Source organism: Mastigoproctus giganteus, chromosome 5 (genome assembly GCF_048544385.1).
Source record: "Mastigoproctus giganteus isolate SK-2022 chromosome 5, ASM4854438v1, whole genome shotgun sequence".
Taxonomy (NCBI): Eukaryota; Metazoa; Arthropoda; class Arachnida; order Uropygi; family Thelyphonidae; genus Mastigoproctus; species Mastigoproctus giganteus.
In genome coordinates this window covers 81578804-81599427 of record NC_143579.1, presented here as the reverse complement: position 1 = coordinate 81599427, position 20624 = coordinate 81578804, and the positions used below count along the sequence as shown (strand labels likewise).

Sequence of the window (20624 nt, the reverse complement as noted above, 5' to 3'; positions counted from 1 at the left end):
CCATAATTATGAGAGTATCCTTGGACTCAGGGGAGGTCCCCACGGACTGGAGATGTGTAAATGTATCCTCAATTCACAAAGGGGGATCGAAGGGTGACACAGAGTAATTACAGACCTGTTAGTTTAGCTTCTTTTCCGGGTAAAATAATGGTTAAAAATGCATTGCAGGATCATCTAGACAAGACTGCAGCAATAATTCAGACACAGCATGAGTTTGTTAAGGAAAAGTCTTGTCTCACAAATTTCATAGGATATTATGATGTGGTTACAAAGGAACTGAATGTAAAAAATAATTTTGATATCATATTTTTGGATTTCAGGAAAGCTTTTGACACTATTGCGTAAGGAAGACTATTGTACAAATTGGAGCAGAATGGTATTAAGAGTAAGTTGCTACAATGGATAAAAGGATGATTGAGTGGGAGAAGACAGAGGGTGGTAATCAATGGTTGTTGTTGTTGTTATTTGGTTTTTAGGAGCATTAGCAACTAAGGTCATATTGCTCCGGGATATGCGGTGGTCATTCCCCGACCTTTCCACATCCTCCGTATTTGGTGGTGATGGCCTCCAACCCCAGTCTAATCAAGAAGCGTGTGCTACACACCGCTGCTCCTTCCCACCTGGCTACGGAGGCACCGGTAATTAATGGGTGCTGCTCTTCGTGGACTAATGTTATTAGTGGAGTCCCACAGGTTCGGTGTTGGGTCCACTGTTGTTTTGTATATTCATCGATGATACTGATGAAGGTATAGCAGAATTAGTATCGAAGTTTGCAGATGATACAAAGGTTGGTAGAGTTGTTAATGACAGTAATGACACTGTGCTACTGCAACTGGATCTAGATAAGTTGGGCAAATGGGCTGAGGAGTGGCAACTGAAGTTTAACATTGAAAAAGGCAAAGTACTGCGTATGGGTAGCAATAACTGAAGAGAAACATACCAACTGTGTGGTACTGCACTCAGGGAAGTGGAAAGTGAAAGAGACCTGAGGGTAATTGTGCAGTCGAATATGAAGTTTGCTGAGCAGTGCAGATGGGCTGGCAGGGCAGGTCGTGGAGTCTTGTCAATGATATATAGGAATTTTGCTAGCAGGGACAGGGAGGTGATTATTCTGTTATACAAGGCAATGATCAGGCCATGCTTTGAGTACTGCGTACAGGTCTGAAGGCCTCATTTTAGGAAGGATGTAGATTTGCTTGAGTGTGTACAGAGAAGGGCAACAAGATTGGTGAGGGGAATGAAGGTATCCTCTTACCAAGAGAGGCTTGCTTAAGTTCTGCAAACTGCAGTGGCTGGAGTCTAGGCACCTGCGCGGTGATCTGATTGAGGTGTATAAGGCCTTGAATGGGTTGGGCACGCTGAATTCTGATGGGATTGTTCCACTTGTTCAGATTACGAACCTAAGGGGGCATAAATTCAAATTAAGAAAAGACAGATGTAGAATAGATGTGCGGAAATTTGCCTTTAGCCAGCAGGTGGTTAATTGCTGTAACAAACTTCCATCTGTTGTTGTGGAAGTTGATAGGTTAAATAAATTTAAGGAGAAACTGGACAGGCATTTGGAGGGTATGGTGTGATTTTTTTTTGGCTGATGCTGCATAAGCTCATACACTTGCTTTCTTCCATCACATGCCACTACTACTATTGGTAGCTTAATACAAATAGCATACGTATCCCTTTTAAAATGAATTTCTGTTTGTATATACACAGTACCTTATGTACCTTTATGCAGAAAGCTTGGGATCAGAGGCTTTCTGGATATCAGGTCCTTAGAAAGGGAATTTACAACACATGCAAAATAAATAATTAGAAATCTTATATTAAGATATACTTTATCTAAAATGTGTCAGCAAATACAAATTTTAAAACCACTGTAATCAAATCGACCAATTAAACAGCAGAAATAACAAATAAAAATAAATACAGTACAAATAAAATCCTAAAAGTAAGTGTAGATAAGTGTTAAAAAGTATATAATAAAAGATAATAGAACCTATATAAGCAAAGTTAATGTACGAGGGGTGATCATTTAATTTGCGGACTTGTGCGAGATCTTATCTTAATTGTCATCACCATCATCTGAATCTTCTTTGGATTTCTCCTTCTCTAAATACTTGCCCTTGAACTTTAACATGCTTTCACCACCATCACATACCCACACATTAAATGCTTCTTGCAAGGCATTTTTCGAAAGACTGCAAAGTGCTTCCGTTGTGGCTCTGGGAGCATAGTTGTCGGATGCAAAACGCTAGCCTTTCAGACGTGGAAACTGGAAGAAATCACACGGGACTAAGTCTAGTGAATAAATTGGATGTGTCAGAACCTTGGCACCTATGGCAGTGAACACTTTTTTTTTTTTTTTTTAGGAGCATTAGCAACTAAGGCCATATTGCTCTGGGGATATTCGGTGATCATTCCCTGACCTTTCTGCATCCTCCGTATTTGATAGTCATGGGCTCGAACCCCGGTCTAATCAAGAAGCGTGTGCTATGCACTGCTGTTCCTGCCCACCTGGCTACGGAGTCACCCAGTGATCACTGGCTGCACAATATTAGCTGTATGGGACCTGGCATTGTCTTGATGGAAAAACCACTTCAGACTGAAAAGTTCTTGACATTTTTCACAAATAGTGCAGCGAACTTTGACTCTGAGAATGTCAGAGTATGTTTCCTTATTCATAGTTGTTCCACGAGTCACAAAATGTGTAACAGGAATGCCTTTTATATCAAAAAACACAAGAACCATTTGTTTGTCAGTCAAATGAGAAGGTCGAAATTCCTTAGGTCTTGGTGAATCAGAATGCTTCCTCTCACTCAACTATTGTTTTGTATCTGGATTATAGTGAAAAATCCAAGTTTCATCACAAGTCACTATTTGATTTAAGAAGTGTATGGAATCTAGTGGGCACAGATTTGCAGCATTTTCAGGTGTTCTTATTTCTGACATACTTGCTTCAAACCATCGTCAGTGACATGCAGCTAAAAAACTCACTTTGTGCAACACTAGCTCGACTAGTACTGGCATGCACACATGCCAGTACTAGTCGAGCATACCAGTATAGAGTCTGCTCAGTAGCAATCAGGAGAGAGCACTTCTAGTGGCAGTTATGGAAAGTTTTTGCGGTAAACATAAAATCTTGCATCAGTCCGCAAATTAAATGAGCACCCCTCATAATGAAATTATACTAGAACCTCATTATGGGGATTCAAAATTTTATCCCTCAAATATCAATACTTTTTACAGCATTGGGTATTTCAATGTGTATTAATACATGCAGTGCAACTTCAATATAACACAACACCCGCATTATATCCAAACAATAAATTATCAGGTGAAACAGAAGCCTACAGTGCATATAAAGTATCTGCAATCGTGTCATGAAGGTTAATCTGGCTAAGGCAGATTATGAGATGTCTCTAGCAAAGAAAGCAACAAGACTTCTTTACTTAAGTAAACTCGGAGGATGAATCACACTGGTCCAACAGATATGAATGATTTAACTGCTGAGAAGCCTGCTCGGGTTGCTAACAAAGTGAATAGGTATTCTACACCTACATTTGCACATGGGAAATTTTTTACGGGCAGGAATGCCAGAAGTCATCAAATTCTAAAAGAGAGTTAGATGATTTTGTGACAACTGAAAGTAAAGTAGATGTTGTTGTTGTTGGGTTTTAGGAGCATCAGCTCCTAAAACCCTACAACAACAACAATTAAGGCCATATTGCTTTGTGTATATGTATCTTGTCTGTAAACTGCATGTGTTCTATGGTCAACTTTCTGTTTGCTGGACAAAAAACCAGAATTTCTGAGATATAAAATCATGCTACCCTCAACTGAGACCGATTAACTCAGTCACATTGCAAAAAAGGCACATAAAAATTGGGATCTTTCCGATTATATTAAGAAAGGCAGTAAAAGAGGTAAACCTTTAACAAGAATTATACAAGGCATCCTTGAATTCAGGTGAGGTCCGTATGGACTGGAGATGTGCATATGTATCCCCAGTTTGCCGAGGGAGAATCGAAAGGTGGCATGACTAATTACAGATCAGTTAACTTGACTTCAGTTCCAGAGAAAGTAATGGAGTGATTGGCTAAAGAAGTAATGCAGGACCATTTAGACAGGAATGCAATTATACTACAGTCACACCATGGAATTTTTAAGGGCTTGACAAAGTTTATCAACTTAGCTTGCATATACCATTTAAGCCAGAGGTTTGTAACTACACTTGTAAACAGGTAAAAGAACTTGTACATTTACAAAAGTTACATAATTTGTGGCAATACAAGTTCTCATACATGTATCCACTTGTAAATGTAGCTTTAAGGAGTTTTTATGAAAATATGAAAGATATGAAAACTTATCATACTTGTGCATCCCAAATTACATCATCTTCCCAGCAACCATATACCAATTCCTCATTTTCAACAGGAAAAATAGAATACCATGTGTCATCTTTCTCTTCTAGAATTTCCGATTCTAAATAATTTAAATAGAACAAAACATACTATATATATAATTCCATGAAAATGCATATATTTGAATTCTGTAATATTCATATACTATTCAAGATAGTAGCAAAGTTTCAAAAAATCTACATCAACGAGAGAGAAACAATTATATCAAAGCACCAACTAAACTGTTTATAGTAAAATAGTTTTCTTTAACACAATTCATTTTAAGTATATTGCTAAATGTGATTATAAAAGATTAAAAGATAAGCTATTACTGTATGAAATCAAATACATGGATCTCAAAGGAATATTCATATTGTCAATGCTCAATGGAATGGCAATAAAAACAATCTGAAATATTCAATTAACTACAAGAAATGGAAATAAAATTTTTATACCTATTATCTTTAGCTACATTATGCTACATTAGCTAATGTTCTTTAAAGTACCATAAGAAGTAAAATTTTGCATATCACATGTTTAAGGGCTTCCCACAGTACAAACAAAAAATATCATTGTAATAATCAGTCATTCACTGATAATGGCCAAGGTTAAAAGCTACAACAAACTAAAAAATCAAGAAGTAATTTCAAGAACTTCAATAACAAGTACATTTCTTTGGAGATTCATAAATTTCATGTCAATATCTTCTCTTTTTAATTTTTTCAAATGATGTATAATAATTTGTAGCAAGTGATTTCATTACTATAAAGTGGTGCTATTATTACGGACATGTTTTCACTTAAAGTGGAACATATCAAACACCAAATAATTTTTTGAAATTACTGTTCTTTGATGCTATGCATTGAGCGTAAGTGTGGTATGACACAGAGCATAACTTTGATCAATTTCTATCTTTCAAAATATTTTTTGCAAATGTCATATTCAGTCACACTTGACTGTGATTTAGTATAGTAAGAAGCAGCATGCAGAGTCAGTTGGCCTGCATTACTTAACTGCAGTCTCAGCAGGTCCAATAATATAATTCATTTATTTATTAAATAATTCACGTAGTCATTTCAGATATTCATATTTCATTATGCAACTAATCTGGGGTCCCCCACTAGAGGGCCAGTCTAGTTAATTGTGTGATTTTTGCTCTCTGTATTTCACTGTCTAAAACAGTGGTTTACTGGAACAACCTGCCAACCTGTTGATACATCACAGCAGTTGTCCAAAGTCTGGAGAGGCTGGCAAAATGATAATGGATTCAAGACCCCTGAGTTAAGTACATTTAATTTAAATTTTAGTATAACTTTTGTACACAGCAATACTCATTGAATCACTTTTCTTACCATCTACTATCAGACAAAGACAAACAATACTGACTGTTGGTCTGTATGATTGCCTAAAGGCAATTACTCATCCACGTAGACTATTGTTCTCGTCCTGCTACTAAGCACTTTCTCACTGCTACCCCTAGCCCTACGTTATATTTCCAAGCCTCAGGAGCCACAGCAATCGATAAAATTGACCAATTGGCCCAGAAGAAAGCTAAAAACTTTTCTTTCTTACATTAATTTAACTTTCCACAAGATTCTCTGATCTGTCGTGCCCTTATCCTAAGTTGTGTGCAATAAACCATTGTTCTTGTCTCATGGAGCTCTACAGCACTGCGTAGATCCCAACTCAATTGTCAGAAGCTCCAAAAACATGGAATCCTCTAGAACTACTAACCATGTTGGACTCTGCCACTGATATAACTGATATTTCTGACCAGCAATTGTCTGTAGCTGTCCCTAGATCGAGATACAACTCACAACAAGCTAAGCCTGACTGCACTGAAGTCTCTCAACCAGTCACAACATGCAAAAAGAGGAAGAAACCTGCAAAACCCAAAGATGACAACAATGGAGACATACAAGAGGTTAGAGAATCACTACATGATGCTGTCCAGCCGAACATCATACAACTTCCACAAAGCCTTGTAACCAAACAGATTCTTTCCCTTCATTGGGAGATAGAGATCATAATGGCTAAACAAACAAATTGAATCACCTCAGCTGCGAAACAACATAATACAGGTGTGGTCCAAGATGAAGCACATTCTCCTCAGCCTATATGTCAATTGTGCACGTACTAAAACAAAATTGGAAGTACTTCAAGACAGACAGGGAAATCAAATGCCACAGCATCCCCAATCCTATGCTGATGCTATTATTATTATTTTTTTTATTAGCTATATGGTGCAAGGAAGCCTGAGGCTTATGCTGCACCAGCCAAAAAAAATTCCCGAGTTACCCTGAGAGAGAGAGAGAGAGAGAGAGAGAGAGAGAGAGAGAGAGAGAGAGAGAGAGTCAAAAGCAGAAGGGAATCACCCAGAAGAGAAGAATAATGATATCCAGCTCAGGACCCCTGGGTGTGCCAAGCCCATACTCATCATATGTGAGCCCCTGGAGTATACACTGAGGAAGCCTACTTCCGTGGAAAACACTAACGTGGCAACCACCAAGAAGAAAACACTCATATAGGCACCACATTTGGTTCTCATAAAACCCGGAGAGGAGTACAATATTGCATCTAGTGAAGTAGTAAAACAACTGTTATCCAAAACCTGGCTACAGAGCTTAAGTTAACTAAAATAAAGTCCCTTCGGAAAACGAGGAATCTAGGAATCATAATTGAGATGGCCACGAAAGAAGAGGCCCAAATCATCTTAGACAACATGGCCATCACAATGCTCTGACTCACTGCTGAGACCCCCACAGAAGAAAGGTCCTCTGTCCTGATCTTCATTGTGGATCATACAATCTCAAGCCAAGCCTATACTCACCATATGTGAGCCCCTGGGGTATATGATGAGGAAGCCTCCCCCCGTGGAAAACACTAACATGGCAACCACCAAGAAGAAAACACTCATATTGGCCCCACATTTGGTCCTCATAAAACCCAGAGAGGAGTCCAATATTGTATCTAGTGAAGTATCTAGTGGAGTCCAATATTGTATCTAGTAAAACAACTATTATCCAAAACCTGGCTACAGACAGAGCTTAAGTTAACTAAAATAAAGTCCCTTCGGAAAACGAGGAATCTGGGAATCATAATTGAGATGGCCACGAAAGAAGAGGCCCAAATCATCTTAGACAACATGACCATCACAATGCTCTGACTCACTGCTGAGACCCCACAGAAGAAAGGTCCTCTGTCCTGATCTTCAATGTGGATCACACAACCTCAAGCCAACCCAACTAATAAAGGAACTGTTTCAAAAAAATCTGCAAGCACTGAACAAACCGAATGGAGATCAAAATATGAAACCAAAATATAAAACAAAAGCCAAGTCAGAACACTATTGCAACTGGGTCGTTGATCTCATCCCAAGGCTGGCAGTCCCTGAAAAAACCAAGACAGCATCTTCATTGGATGGAACAGTCATCATTTCTGAGGCACATTGCAATCCCTAAATGCTTCTGCTGATGTAAGTTTGGACACACCACCCATACCTGCATGCAGACTGAGTCAAATTGTGGCCACTGCACCCAGCAGGAACACAATTACAAAACCTGTCTAAATAAATCCTAAAACCCCATCTGTGCCAACTGTAAGGCAGCCAAATGGATCCCAACCACTCCATTAGGAATAACAAATTCTGAGTATATTTGAAAGCAAGACGGAAGCAGCATCAAAAAGCAGATTATGCAATACTAGAGTACTAAAGTTTATTCAAATAAATGCACAGAGGGCTAAAGCCATGACTGACCAAATTCGGCTAAAAAGATGAAGATAGCACTGATATAATACTAGTAGAGGATCCATATATGCACAGTAAGCAAAGTCAGTGGATATCCCCTGCATTACACAAGGCACCTCCGTAGCTTGGTGAGCAGGAGCAGCAGTGCATAGCACACGCTTCTTGATTAGACCGGGGTTCAAGCCAGTGACCACCAAATACAGAAGATGTGGAAGGGTCAGGGAATGACCACCGCATATCCCCAGAGCAATATGGCCTTAGTTGCTAATGCTCCTAAAAACCAAACAACAACAACAACAACCTGCATTACAAGATTGTCCAAGCTAAGAACGAAACTCTGTAGACAGTAATAACACTGAACAACAAATTGTGGGTCATACATTGTGGACATGACAGTAACTTTATAGATTTTGGGGTGCTAAACACAGAAATAGTGCTTAAAATGACAGATCGGCTCTTGCTTTCAAAAAAAGTAGTTTTTTATTGGAATAAATTTCCTATATTACCCAAGGAATAAATTTCTTTTTGATCAGTCCTTTGCTTGTGTCTGTCCATCTCTGCTGGCAAGTTTGAATCAATATAGAGAAGAAGGTTCGCTTTTCCGTACAAATCTTTTTTGTGTGATTGATCATATGGTTAAGGATGTTTGCCAGAATTACTCTTGATAAGCAATAGTGTATTCCAAAGATCACCTCCAGGTCTAAAGGCAGGACCCCCGGCCAAAACCTGGAGAGCAGGAGTGTTGACTGTGCGGCAGGCCCTTATCATCATGAGTAACATGCAACACTGGATGGGTTCAAGTTTTTGAATATACCTAATGGTGGTGGTGACTCTGGTAAACATTACTCCAGCACCATAAGTGATTATAGGCAGGAACACAGACTTATAGAGAGGAGAGAGAGAGAGGGTGTGTCGCTCCTACTCACATGTGCAGTCATGGCCATGTAGGTGTGGATTTTTGAATGTAGAAATACTAGGTGTGCATAAAAGGACAGTTTACTGTCTAACATAATTCCTAAGTATTTAAGTTCCATGACCAGAATGATTGTTCAACCTGCTAGCTTGATCTGTGAAGGTCCAGTGGTCTGTAGGTTCCCTTGATTTGATTTTTGAGGGGGAGAGCTGTAACTTGTGGAGAATGGCCCAATCCTGGAGTATTCTTTGGGCATAGTTTGCCTTGGCCTCGAGGGATGCTCTGGAGTTTTTGCAGTTAGCGTGAGGATAAGATTGTCTGCAAAAGCATAAGTAGCAATGTCACCTAAGTTCACTGTGAGCAGTTCGACCAGGACGATGTTCCAGAGGAAGGGACCCAAGACAGAGCCCTGTGGACATCCTCTGTGAACAGGACAAGAGATGCTACTGTACATGGTGGTTATGCAGATTTCCCTGTTGGTAAGGTACTCCTTAATGCAAGTTTGTACAAGTTTCCCATTATTTGAGTTTGTCGAAGGCGTCAGAGGATGCTCAGCTGCCAGAGCATATCAAAGGTCCGAGCAAAGTTGACCACGATTGCCAGGTAGTATTTGTCATCAGTAGTTGTGGATGCTGTGGTGATTTTATGTAGGATGTCTTTGGTGCACTGTCTCCAGGGCGGAATCTGAATTGGTTGTCAGAGTGAAGGTTAGCATTTTCAGAGTGCTGTTTGATTTGCAGTAACAGGAGTTTCCCCAATGGGTCTATATGAGTTGTTCTCTAGAACAATGGATTGTTCCAGAGGTTTCACTGGATTCTTGAGAATAAATTTCACATTCACCCGTGCCAAGGCATTTATTAAATAATTCCAGGAAAATGGGCTTATTTGTTTGTACAGCTTTTTCGACAATTTCAGTTTCCAGAAGATCCGGACCTGGACAATTTCTCTCCTTCATTTTAGCCAGGGCCTGCTGCAGTTCATCAGCGGTAAAGGACTGTTGTTCTTGTGCGGTACTATACTCCTTGTTCTTTTGGATTATTGCAATTTGGGATTAGGACGGATGGTGGTTGGTTCACTTCAGGAAAGAAGGTGTCCAATATATTGGTTATTGATTGATTCCAGGTGATTGTCATAATTCCTTGTGGGGTTATAGTAGAGTTAATGACTTCACCTCTGGAGAATTTATTTGTAGTGATCCAATATACCACTCCCCAAGGGTGTTTCCTGCTTCAGTGACCAGATTCTCCCATGATGTTCTTTTCCTAGCCCAGATGAGGGTTGTATATTGGTTCCTTAATGTTCTATAAACATTTCTGAGAGCTTCAACTTCAGCAGCTGGCCAGGAAGCCCTGGGCCTCTGAAACGTTTTCCTTGTGCAGAGTGTACTTCTCTACACAACTGGGCCAGCTCCGGAGACCAGCATGGGACCACTCCTGACAAAAGTTTTTTTTATCCTTGATGGCTTGGTTAGAAGCTCTGGTGATAATATATGTGAGGTGTCTTTGACCTTGATCTGTGTCTGCATTGGCCAGAATTGTTGGGAGGTAAGGAGCTTGAAGCTTTGTTCGAAAAGCATCGACAAAGTGGTTCCAGTCGGCCTTGTCAATGGCGTATCAATTCTCATGTCATCAGATTGGTGGAGTTGCGTTGATGGACTTTGTGACGTTAAAGGTGATCACTCTGTAATCCGAAGTGGTCCTTTGTTGACACACTAGCTTGCTAGTTTCTCCGAGAGTGATCAAGTTGCAAGGGTGAAATCAATCGCTGATTCCCAAAGGTGTGGAGTAGGTTGCTTGGAAGATTCTGTATCCTGTAGAGGAGGTTGCTAGGTATTTCTCCAGGTGTTGGCTGTTGTGGGTGTCCAAGCAGTTATCCAACAATTACTTTCTCATTTGGTAGGATATTATTCAATGCTTGGAGATAGTTGAATGCTCAGGTGATGTCCTTGCCAGGTCTGCAAAAACAAGGGACAGCATGAAACAAGACAGCGGGGGCTGATAAACTTTACACATACAGCCCAGGGGGAGCAGAGTGATGAGATTTTGATTAGGGTAATGTATGGATTACAAATGATTACACAGTAATCATTTGTAATCCATATATTGCCCATTTTGTAACATGTAAAATCCATATATTGCCCATTTTGTAATATGTAAAATCCATATATTGCCCATTTTGTAACATGTAAAATGTTACGAAAACGAAAATACCCAATCACATTAAAATTTGTCGATTGGCTCTTGTTTTAGAATTACAGTTGGAGTCTCATATTAGTGAGTTACCCTACATTATCAACTACGGCTCTTGGCAAAACACATGCAGTACTACAGTTTTAGTACCACCACACTCTCAGGGTTGTTAAGTCTGGTCTCCATGATACATATCTTATTACCAGGCATGGATCTAACAAACAGAAGTTGACCCTAATGGGTATTGAGGAGGACCGCCACCCGCTCCTGTGGCCAGGAAGATGACTGGGATCATATGGTTTATACATGCCCTCACTACAAAGACTTTAGATGCAGTTTAGTTTCCAAAATACATGATCTCTCGTGACTCAGAGAATATCTGTAAATCATGATTACACAGTAATCATTACACAGGAGTGTATCGATATCAGGCAACAATGTCTACAGAAAGGATAGACAGGATAGGAAGGGGGGAGGGGTTATGCTATTAGTTAAGAAACACATAAAAACCAAGGAAGTGAAGCCAGTCGACATCGCTGGACAGTGCAGTGTTGAGTCAGTTTGGTGTGACATAAGCATTGGGAGATCAAGATCAATAGCAATCGGGTACGGGACATGATACTGCCAAGGGGGATGTCTTTGTGTGTGCGCGATTCAAGGAGTGTATCGATATCAGGCAACAACTCGGCGTTCTTGTGGGCCTATATGAGAGCTTGAAGGACAGGGTGGATGCCCTCGAAGAAACTAAATTGAGGGGCCCATCAAGCTCTCAGCTGCCCACATCAATGCCAGAGCTTGCACTTGGGCATCGCGTGACACAGAGACAACCCCCAAGGCAGAATGCGCTGGTCCCGAAGGAACTAGTAGTTGTTGGTGACTCTATTGTCAGGGAAATGGGGAACATGCTTTGTAAAAAAGATAGGTGGAACAGGACCAGGGTATGTCTGCCAGGGGCAAAGGTTGATGACGTTGTAGAGCGAATATCATCTTTTAAGGGCACAAAAGGTGATATAGTTGTACACGTTGGCACTAATAATATTAAGAGTAGGAGACCGGCAGAATTACTTAACAAGTACACGTCACTGTTGAACAAAAGCCGAGAATTAGGGTTGAATTTGAAAGTGTCTGCAATTCTGCCCAGACACGATAGGAGGGAGTATATGATGAGAGCCTTGTCGATCAATTCGGCCCTGGAAAGATTGTGCAAGGCTCAAGGGGTAGAATTTTTTTCAGCCTGGACTGTACTTGTTAACAGGAGAGATTGCTTCTACGGGGATGGGATACACTTAAATAGAAAGGGTGCAAGAATATTTGCTGATGCTATCGAGGCAGTGTTAGGTGGGTCGGAAAACTGCTAGCTTGGGGGGAGACAAAGACCAATAGATTGACAGTAGCCACTGGCAGAGGTGAAAGAGATTCTTGCACTGCTTCTATTAGAATGAGCAGAAGCCTGAAAAACAAGATGCATGGTATTTCAGAGACTGCTGGGAGCCATTGCGGTACAAGTAAACACATGGGTTGTGTTAGGGTAGCTAAGAATAGCAACAGGTGCAGGTATACTTGCGTGTACACCAATGCTAGGAGTTTAGTAAATAAATTTGATGAATTTGAGGTATTGCTCAAAACATCAAAGGCAGATATTGTTGGGATATCAGAGACGTGGTGTCACACAGATATAAGGGATGCAGAACTGCAATTTGGGGAGTACAACGTCTACAGAAAGGATAGACAGGATAGGAATGGGGGAGGGGTTATGCTATTAGTTAAGAAACACATAAAAACCAAGGGAGTGAAGCCAGTCGACATCGCTGGACAGTGCAGTGTGGAGTCAGTTTGGTGTGACATAAGCATTGGGAGATCAAAATTGAGAGTAGGAGTGTGCTATAGGCCTAATGACTCTGATGAGTATAATAAGGAACTGTACAGGGAAATAGAGTGGGCCAGTAAATCAGAGAGTCTTATAATGGGAGATTTTAATTTCCCAGATATTGACTGGAATTTGGGGGCTGGTTACTCACACACTAGCAGGGCTTTTGTGGATTTATTGGATGATTGTTTTCTACATCAGCATGTTCGGGAGGCAACTATAGGGAGTAATACTCTTGATTTGATTATCAGCAGTGATTCTTCATGCATTAAGAATCTGCAGATAAATGAACCACTAGGTGGCAGTGATCACAGTGTGCTGAAGTGGGATTTACTCAAAGAGGTAACTACCATTAGGGGTAAAGGGAAGGGTTATTGCTTCCGTAAAGGCGACTACGATGGACTGAGACAGTATTTAAATTCTATACAGTGGGACCAACTGATGATGTTACCAACAGCAAATTCAAAATGCGAAGCATTCAAAGAACTTATCTTGGAAGCTACTAGGCTTTACATACCAACTAAGAAATATTGTTCAAGGTTTAGGCCAAAATGGATGTCAGATGAACTAATGAGGCATATGGCAGAGAAGAAAAATGCATGGGATACTTACAAATTAACACATGACACAGAAGCCTATGATAGATACAAGTTGATATGCAACCAAGTTACAAAGGAGATTAGGCAGGCGAAGGCAGATTACGAGAAATCCTTGGCAAGGGATGCAAAGAAAAACAGCAAAGAGTTCTTTACTTATGTAAACTCTAGAAGGAAGGGGATGAATCAGATTGGTCCACTTGATATTGATGGGTCAACTGTTGATGATCCTGCTCAGGTAGCTAACAAACTAAATGAATATTTTGCATCGACATTCACACATGAGGAGTTATTCAGCAAGGGGAATGCCAGAGGTGTATTCAACTCTAGCAGTAAGCTACAGAATCTTGAAATAACTGAGAGTAAAGTGGAGGAGAAACTGTTGAAGATAAACACAAGAAAGGCACCCGGGGTGGATGGGATCTATCCAGTTATATTAAAGGAGGCAGCAAAGGAAGTAAGCAAACCCTTAGCCATAATTATGAGAGCTTCCTTGGACTCAGGGGAGGTACCCATAGACTGGAAATGTGCAAATGTGACCCCAATTCACAAAGGAGGATCAAAGGCTGACACAAGTAATTATAGACCTGTGAGCTTAACTTCTGTTCCAGGAAAATTAATGGAGGCACTGTTTAAAGAAGCACTGCATGATCATTTAGACAAGACTTCAGTTATAGCTCAGACACAGCATGGTTTTGTTAAGGGGAAGTCTTGCCTGACCAACTTGATTGGATACTATGATGCAGTCACAAAAGAACTGGATGCAGGGAATAACTTTGATATTATATACTTGGATCTTAGAAAGGCTTTTGATACTGTTGCACATGGAAGACTGCTACACAAATTGGAGCAGTGTGACATTGGAGGCAAATTGCTGCTATGGATAAAGGGGTGGTTGAGGGGGAGAAGACAGAGAGTGGTAATCAATGGACACTGCTCATCGTGGACTAATGTTATTAGTGGAGTCCCTCAGGGCTCAGTGTTGGGTCCATTATTGTTTTCTGTATTTATAAATGATATTGATGATGGTATATCAAGCTTAATGTCCAAGTTTGCTGATGATACAAAGGTTGGCAGGGTTGTCAAGGACACTACTGACACTATGCTGCTGCAACAGGATCTGGAAAGGTTGAGCAGATGGGCTGAGAGGTGGCAAATGAAGTTTAACATTGACAAATGTAAAGTACTACACATGGGAAACAGCAACCCCAGAGCAACGTATCAACTCTGTGGTACTACACTGACAGTGGTACAGAATGAAAGGGACTTGGGGGTGATTGTGCAGGCAGATATGAAGTTCTCTGAGCAGTGCAGACGGGCTGCAAGAGTAGCTCATGGAGTATTGTCAATGATATACAGGAATTTTTCCAGCAGGGATAAGGAGGTGATTATTCCATTGTATAAGGCAATGGTCAGGCCACACCTAGAGTACTGTATACAGGTCTGGAGGCCTCATTTCAAGAAGGATGTAGAGCTGCTGGAACGAGTACAGAGAAGGGCAACAAGATTAGTGAATGGAACAAAGGGGTGCTCTTACGAAGAAAGGCTTAAGTTTTGCAAATTACAGTGTCTGGAGACTAGGCACCAGCGAGGTGATCTGATAGAGGTGTATAAAGCCTTGAATGGTTTAAGCATGCTCAATGCTGATGGGATTCTTCCTCTAGCTCAGAAAAATCACCTGAGAGGGCATAAATTCAAATTGAGGAAAGACAGATGTAGGATAGACGTGCGGAAATTTGCCTTTAGCCAGCGGGTGGTTGGTTGGTGGAACAGACTGCCATCCCTTGTGGTGGAGGTTGATAGCCTAAATAAGTTTAAGGCTCAGCTGGACAGGTATTTTGAACGAACAGAGGGGGTGAAGTGGAAGTGGGTTTTTTTTTTTTTTTTTTTTTTGGCTGATGCTGCATAAGCTTGCTTTCTTGCATCAAATGCCTCTACTAATGCTAATGCTAATGCTAATCACTGCGCAGGAATATTACTTAGCTTTTACAGAGTTTGCCCAGGATTGTTTGCTATAAGAAAATCATACAATGGGCAATTGCCTCAACTGACAACCAGCCTTCTGACCATTTATTTTAACCTTCATCTCTAAAGGACACACTCTCTCTCTCTAGAAGATGACAAAAACAGAACTGGATCAGTACCTTCTAACTGAAAACAACCTTCATGTACATGGCGCCTCTTGATACAACCCAACCAGACACGACTTCCTGCTAACCTTCTTGTAGGGTAGGATTTGCTAACCCAGCATATGTTGGGTAAGATTCATTACCACCAACAGAAAAATCTCCCCTCACCTGCACATTCTTCCAGGTGAAACTGCTAACCCAGCTTGCTGGATAAGACTCCATGGATGCATGATCCAAGAAATCTTGCTGGGTGACTTTCTCACCTGCACCCTGGGCTTCTCCCACACCTAATCCTTTGCTGGTGGAACAACTCCAGCTCCACTGAATTTATAGCTGCTGCCTTCACTATAGCAGCTATTCTCTTCTACTTCACCACTCCCTTCTTGACTGTTTCCCCTTGCTCACTTCAATTTTTGTTTTTTTTTTTTTTACTTGCAGAAAGCTCAGGCAACCCTAGCAGAGACCAGGCAGACAATTATACAACACTTTCTGGCTGTCACAGTGATACTCTTTGTTTCCACGGAGTTTATATAGCACAGATGTGGGAAACTGCTGAAGGTGCCTTTCCTCTAACACTAAGCACACTATATGGAACTAATCTCTGAATAATATTATCAGACTACAGTCTGATAATATTATTCAGAAACTGCAAATTTAACATACAATACATATTTCAAAAATATGTTACATTATTGACCGAAACATTGAAATAATCTTTCATACATCATCTCTATTTTTAATATTCAGCTAATAATAACAATGCAACCATGGAACTTTTACCCCAAATTTTTGTATTATATTTGATTTTGAGTACTTTGCTTACTTTTTCTTAATGATAGTTAAGAGTTACGACTTTCAAGAAGCATAAGTAAAATCTTTCATGTAAAAAAGTAGTTCTACCTGAAAAACAAGAGGAAGATATATTTTTGGCAACAGCAAGAGATTATTAAAGTCCATTTTGCACTAGGAATTAAATTTCACTGTATTATTATTAAAAATACAGGCACAGAATAGTTTACCAGTACTGCACAACAAGTTGACCTTACTGGCTTACTATTTTATGTCTGTGCATTTTTGGTTGAATATTCTATTACACATCAATTGATGTTGGATGCTTCAAGAAAGATACTGATGCAGATATTGTCCAATACAGGTGTCCTATTCAGAAATGTCAAATCAAAGTTTTGTTCATAATGATGATGGTCCTGCTGTCTACACTCGACTTTCAGAAACATTTCCAAAGCTTCACCAGAAAAAGAAGATCTCAACTCAGCTTTCTTTTTCTAATCAGCAGTGCTATGGGAAACTGTCAAATGCCAAGCATGAACTGGGATAATCGCTATGTTTCGAACTAACTTGTGAACTCGTCAGTTCCCCAAACATTATGTGGTTACAAAGGAACTGGATGCAAAAAATAATTTTGATATCATATATTTGGATTTCAGGAAAGCTTTTGACACTGTTGCGCATGGAAGACTATTGTACAAATTGGAACAGAATGGTATTAAGGGTAAGTTGCTACAATGGATAAAAGGATGGTGAAGTGGGAGAAGACAGAGGGTGGTAATCAATGGGTGCTGCTCTTCTTGGACTAATGTTATTAGTGGAGTCCACAGGGTTCGGTGTTGGGTCCACTGTTGTTTTGTATATTTATCAATGATATTGATGAAGGTATATCAGGCTTGGTGTCGAAGTTTGCAGATGATACAAAGGTTGGCAGGATTGTTAATGACAGTAATGACAGTGTGCTACTGCAACAGGATCTAGATAATTTGGGCAGATGGGCTAAGAAGTGGCAACTGAAGTTTAACCTTGACAAATGCAAAGTACTGCATATGGGTAGAAGTAACCCCAGAGAAACGTACCAACTGTGTGGTACTACACTTAAGGTGGTAGAAAATGAAAAAGACCTGGGAGTAATTGTGCAGGCAGATATGAAGTTTTCTGAGCAATGCAGACAGGCTGCCAGGGCAGGTCATGGGGTTTTGTCAATGATATATAGGAATTTTGCTGGCAGGGAAAAGGAGGTGATTATCCCTCTGTATAAGGCAATGGTCAGGCCACGCCTTGAGTACTGCGTACAGGTCTGGAGGCCTCATTTTAGGAAGGATGTAGATTTACTTGAGCGTGTACAGAGAAGGGCAACAAGATTGGTGAGGGGAATGAAGGGATCCTCTTACCAAGAGAGGCTTAAGTTCTGCAAATTGCAGTGGCTGGAGACTTGGCACCTGCGCGGTGATCTGATTGAGGTGTATAAGGCCTTGAATGGGTTCAGCACACTGAATTCTGATGGGATCCTTCCACTTGTTCAGATTACGAACCTAAGGGGGCATAAATTCAAATTAAGAAAGGACAGATATAGAATAGCTGTGCGGAAATTTGCCTTTAGCCACAGGGTGGTTAATTGCTGGAACAAACTTCCATCTGTTGTTGTGGAAGTTGATAGGTTGAATAAATTTAAGGAGGAACTGGACAGGCATTTGGAGGGAATGGTGTGATTTTTTTTTGGCTGATGCTGCATAAGCTCATACATTTGCTTTCTTGCATCACATGCCACTACTACTACTACAAGGACCACAGTAAATCAATTCCCCCCCCACCACCATCCCCATAACGGCATCTGGACGGTCCCTGCACTGAAACTGACAGAATTGATGCTGCAACACAACTATTCCCTTCAACTGATTTTTTTGGGGGAACTTGTCCACAAAAAATTTCCAATTTGAAAATGATTCACTACAAACTGATGAAATCTGCATTGTTCTAAAAACTTCATTTTTCAAAGGGCACTTATGCATCACATAAAAGATCAGGACATGTCTGCCAGGGGCAAAAGTTAATGACGCTCTAGAGCAGATACCATCTTTTAAGGGCAAAAAAGGTCATATTGTTGTACCCGTTGGCACTAATGACCTTAAGAATAAGAGATCTGCAGATTTACTTAACAAGTACGAGTCAATGCTGGAAAAAAGTCGCGAGTTTGGGTTAAATTTGAAAGTGTCTGCAATTCTGCAATTTAGACACGACAGGAGGGAGTATATGATGAGAGCCTTGTCAATCAATTCGGCACTGGAGAGACTGTGCAGGGCTCATGGGGTAGAATTTTTTTCAGTGCGGTCTGTGCTTGCTAACAGGAGAGACTGCTTCTACAAGGTTGGAATATACTTAAATAGAAAGGGTGCGAGAATATTTGCTGATGCTACTAAGGCAGTGTTAGGTGGGTCGGAAAACTGCTAGAGTGGGGAATACACAGACTAAAAGATTAATGGTAGCCGCAGGCAGAGGTGAAAGTGATTCTTGCACTGCTTCTATTGTAAGGAGGAGCAGCCTAGAGAGCAAGTTTCTGGGAGTCATCATGAAACAAGTAAATACATGGGCTATGTTAGGGTAACTAAGAGTAAGAGGAAGTCAAAGTATACGTGCATGTACACCAACACAAGAAGTATAGTAAATAAAATTGAATTTGAAGCACTGATCAAGACATCAAAGGCAGACATTGTTGGGATATCAGAGACATGGTGTCACACAGATATAAGCAGTGCAGAATTAGAATTTGGGGAGTACAATGTGTACAGAAAGGACAGACAGGGTAAGAAGGGAGGAGGAGTTGTGCTGTCAGTTAAGAAACACATAAAATCTAAGGAAGTGCATCCGGTTGACACAGGTGGACAGCGCAATGGCGAGTCTGTTTGGTGTGACATATACACTGGGAAATGGAAAACGAGAGTAGGAGTGTGTTATAGGCCTAATGACTCTGATGAGTACAATGCACAGTTGTGCAGAGAAATAGAATGGGTCAGTAAATCAAAAGGTCGTGTAATGGGGGTTTTTAACTTTGCAGATATTGACTGAAACTTGAGGGTTGGTGACTCACACCCTAGCAAGTCTTTTGGGGATTTAATAGAGGATTGTTTTCTATAGCAACATATGCAAGAGTCAATCAGAGGGAGTAATCTGATTATCAGCAGTGATTATTCATGCATTAATAAATTGCAGATAAAGGAACAACTAGGTGACAGTGATCACAGTGTACTGATGTGGGATTTATTTAAAGATTTAACTACCATCATGGGAAATGGGAAGTGTTTTTGTTTTCGTAAAGGTGACTACAGTGGTCCCAGACAGTTTTTAAATTCTATATAGTGGGATCAACTGATGTTGTTACTAACGGTGAATTCTAAATGGGAAGCCTTCAGGGACTTAATCTTGGAGGCTACTAGGCTTTTCATACCAACTAAGAAATACCGTTCAAGGTATTTCAGGCCTAAATGGATGTTGAATGAATTAATGAGGCTCGTGGCAGAAAATAAAAATGCATGGGATGCATATAAATTATCAGGCGACACAGAAGCCTATGGCAGATATAAGCTAGTCTGTAATAAAGTCACAAAGCAGGTTAGGCAGGCGAAGGCAGATTACAAGAAATCTTTGGCAAAAGACGCAAAGAAAAACAGCAAAAAGTTCTTTACTTATGTAAACTCTAGAAGGGAAGGATATGATATACCTTCATCTATATTATCAATGAAATCGATGAAGGTATATCAGGCTTAATAGGTGCCTCCGTAGCCAGGTGGGAAGGAGCAGCAGTGCATAGCACACTCTTCTTGATTAGACCGGGGTTCGAGCCCATCACCACCAAATACGGAGGATGCGGAAATGTCAGGGAATGACCACTGCATATTCCCGGAGCAATATGGCCTTAGTTGCTAATGCTCCTAAAAAAAAAAAAAAAAAAAAACCAGGCTTAATATCCAAGTTTGCAGATGATACAAAGGTTGGCAGGGT

The 20624-nt window shown here is 40.4% G+C and overlaps 1 protein-coding gene across 1 annotated transcript in view; it reads right to left on the bottom strand.

Annotated features, from left to right (window-relative positions):
- Window positions 1–20624, bottom strand: part of Taf1 (TATA-box binding protein associated factor 1) — an 818869-nt gene that overhangs the window by 618186 nt on the left and 180059 nt on the right. The window contains exon 10 of the mRNA XM_090374096.1: window positions 4370–4479. Within this exon, the coding sequence (XP_090230222.1) occupies window positions 4370–4479 (110 nt within the window). The remainder of the gene's footprint in view (window positions 1–4369; window positions 4480–20624) is intronic.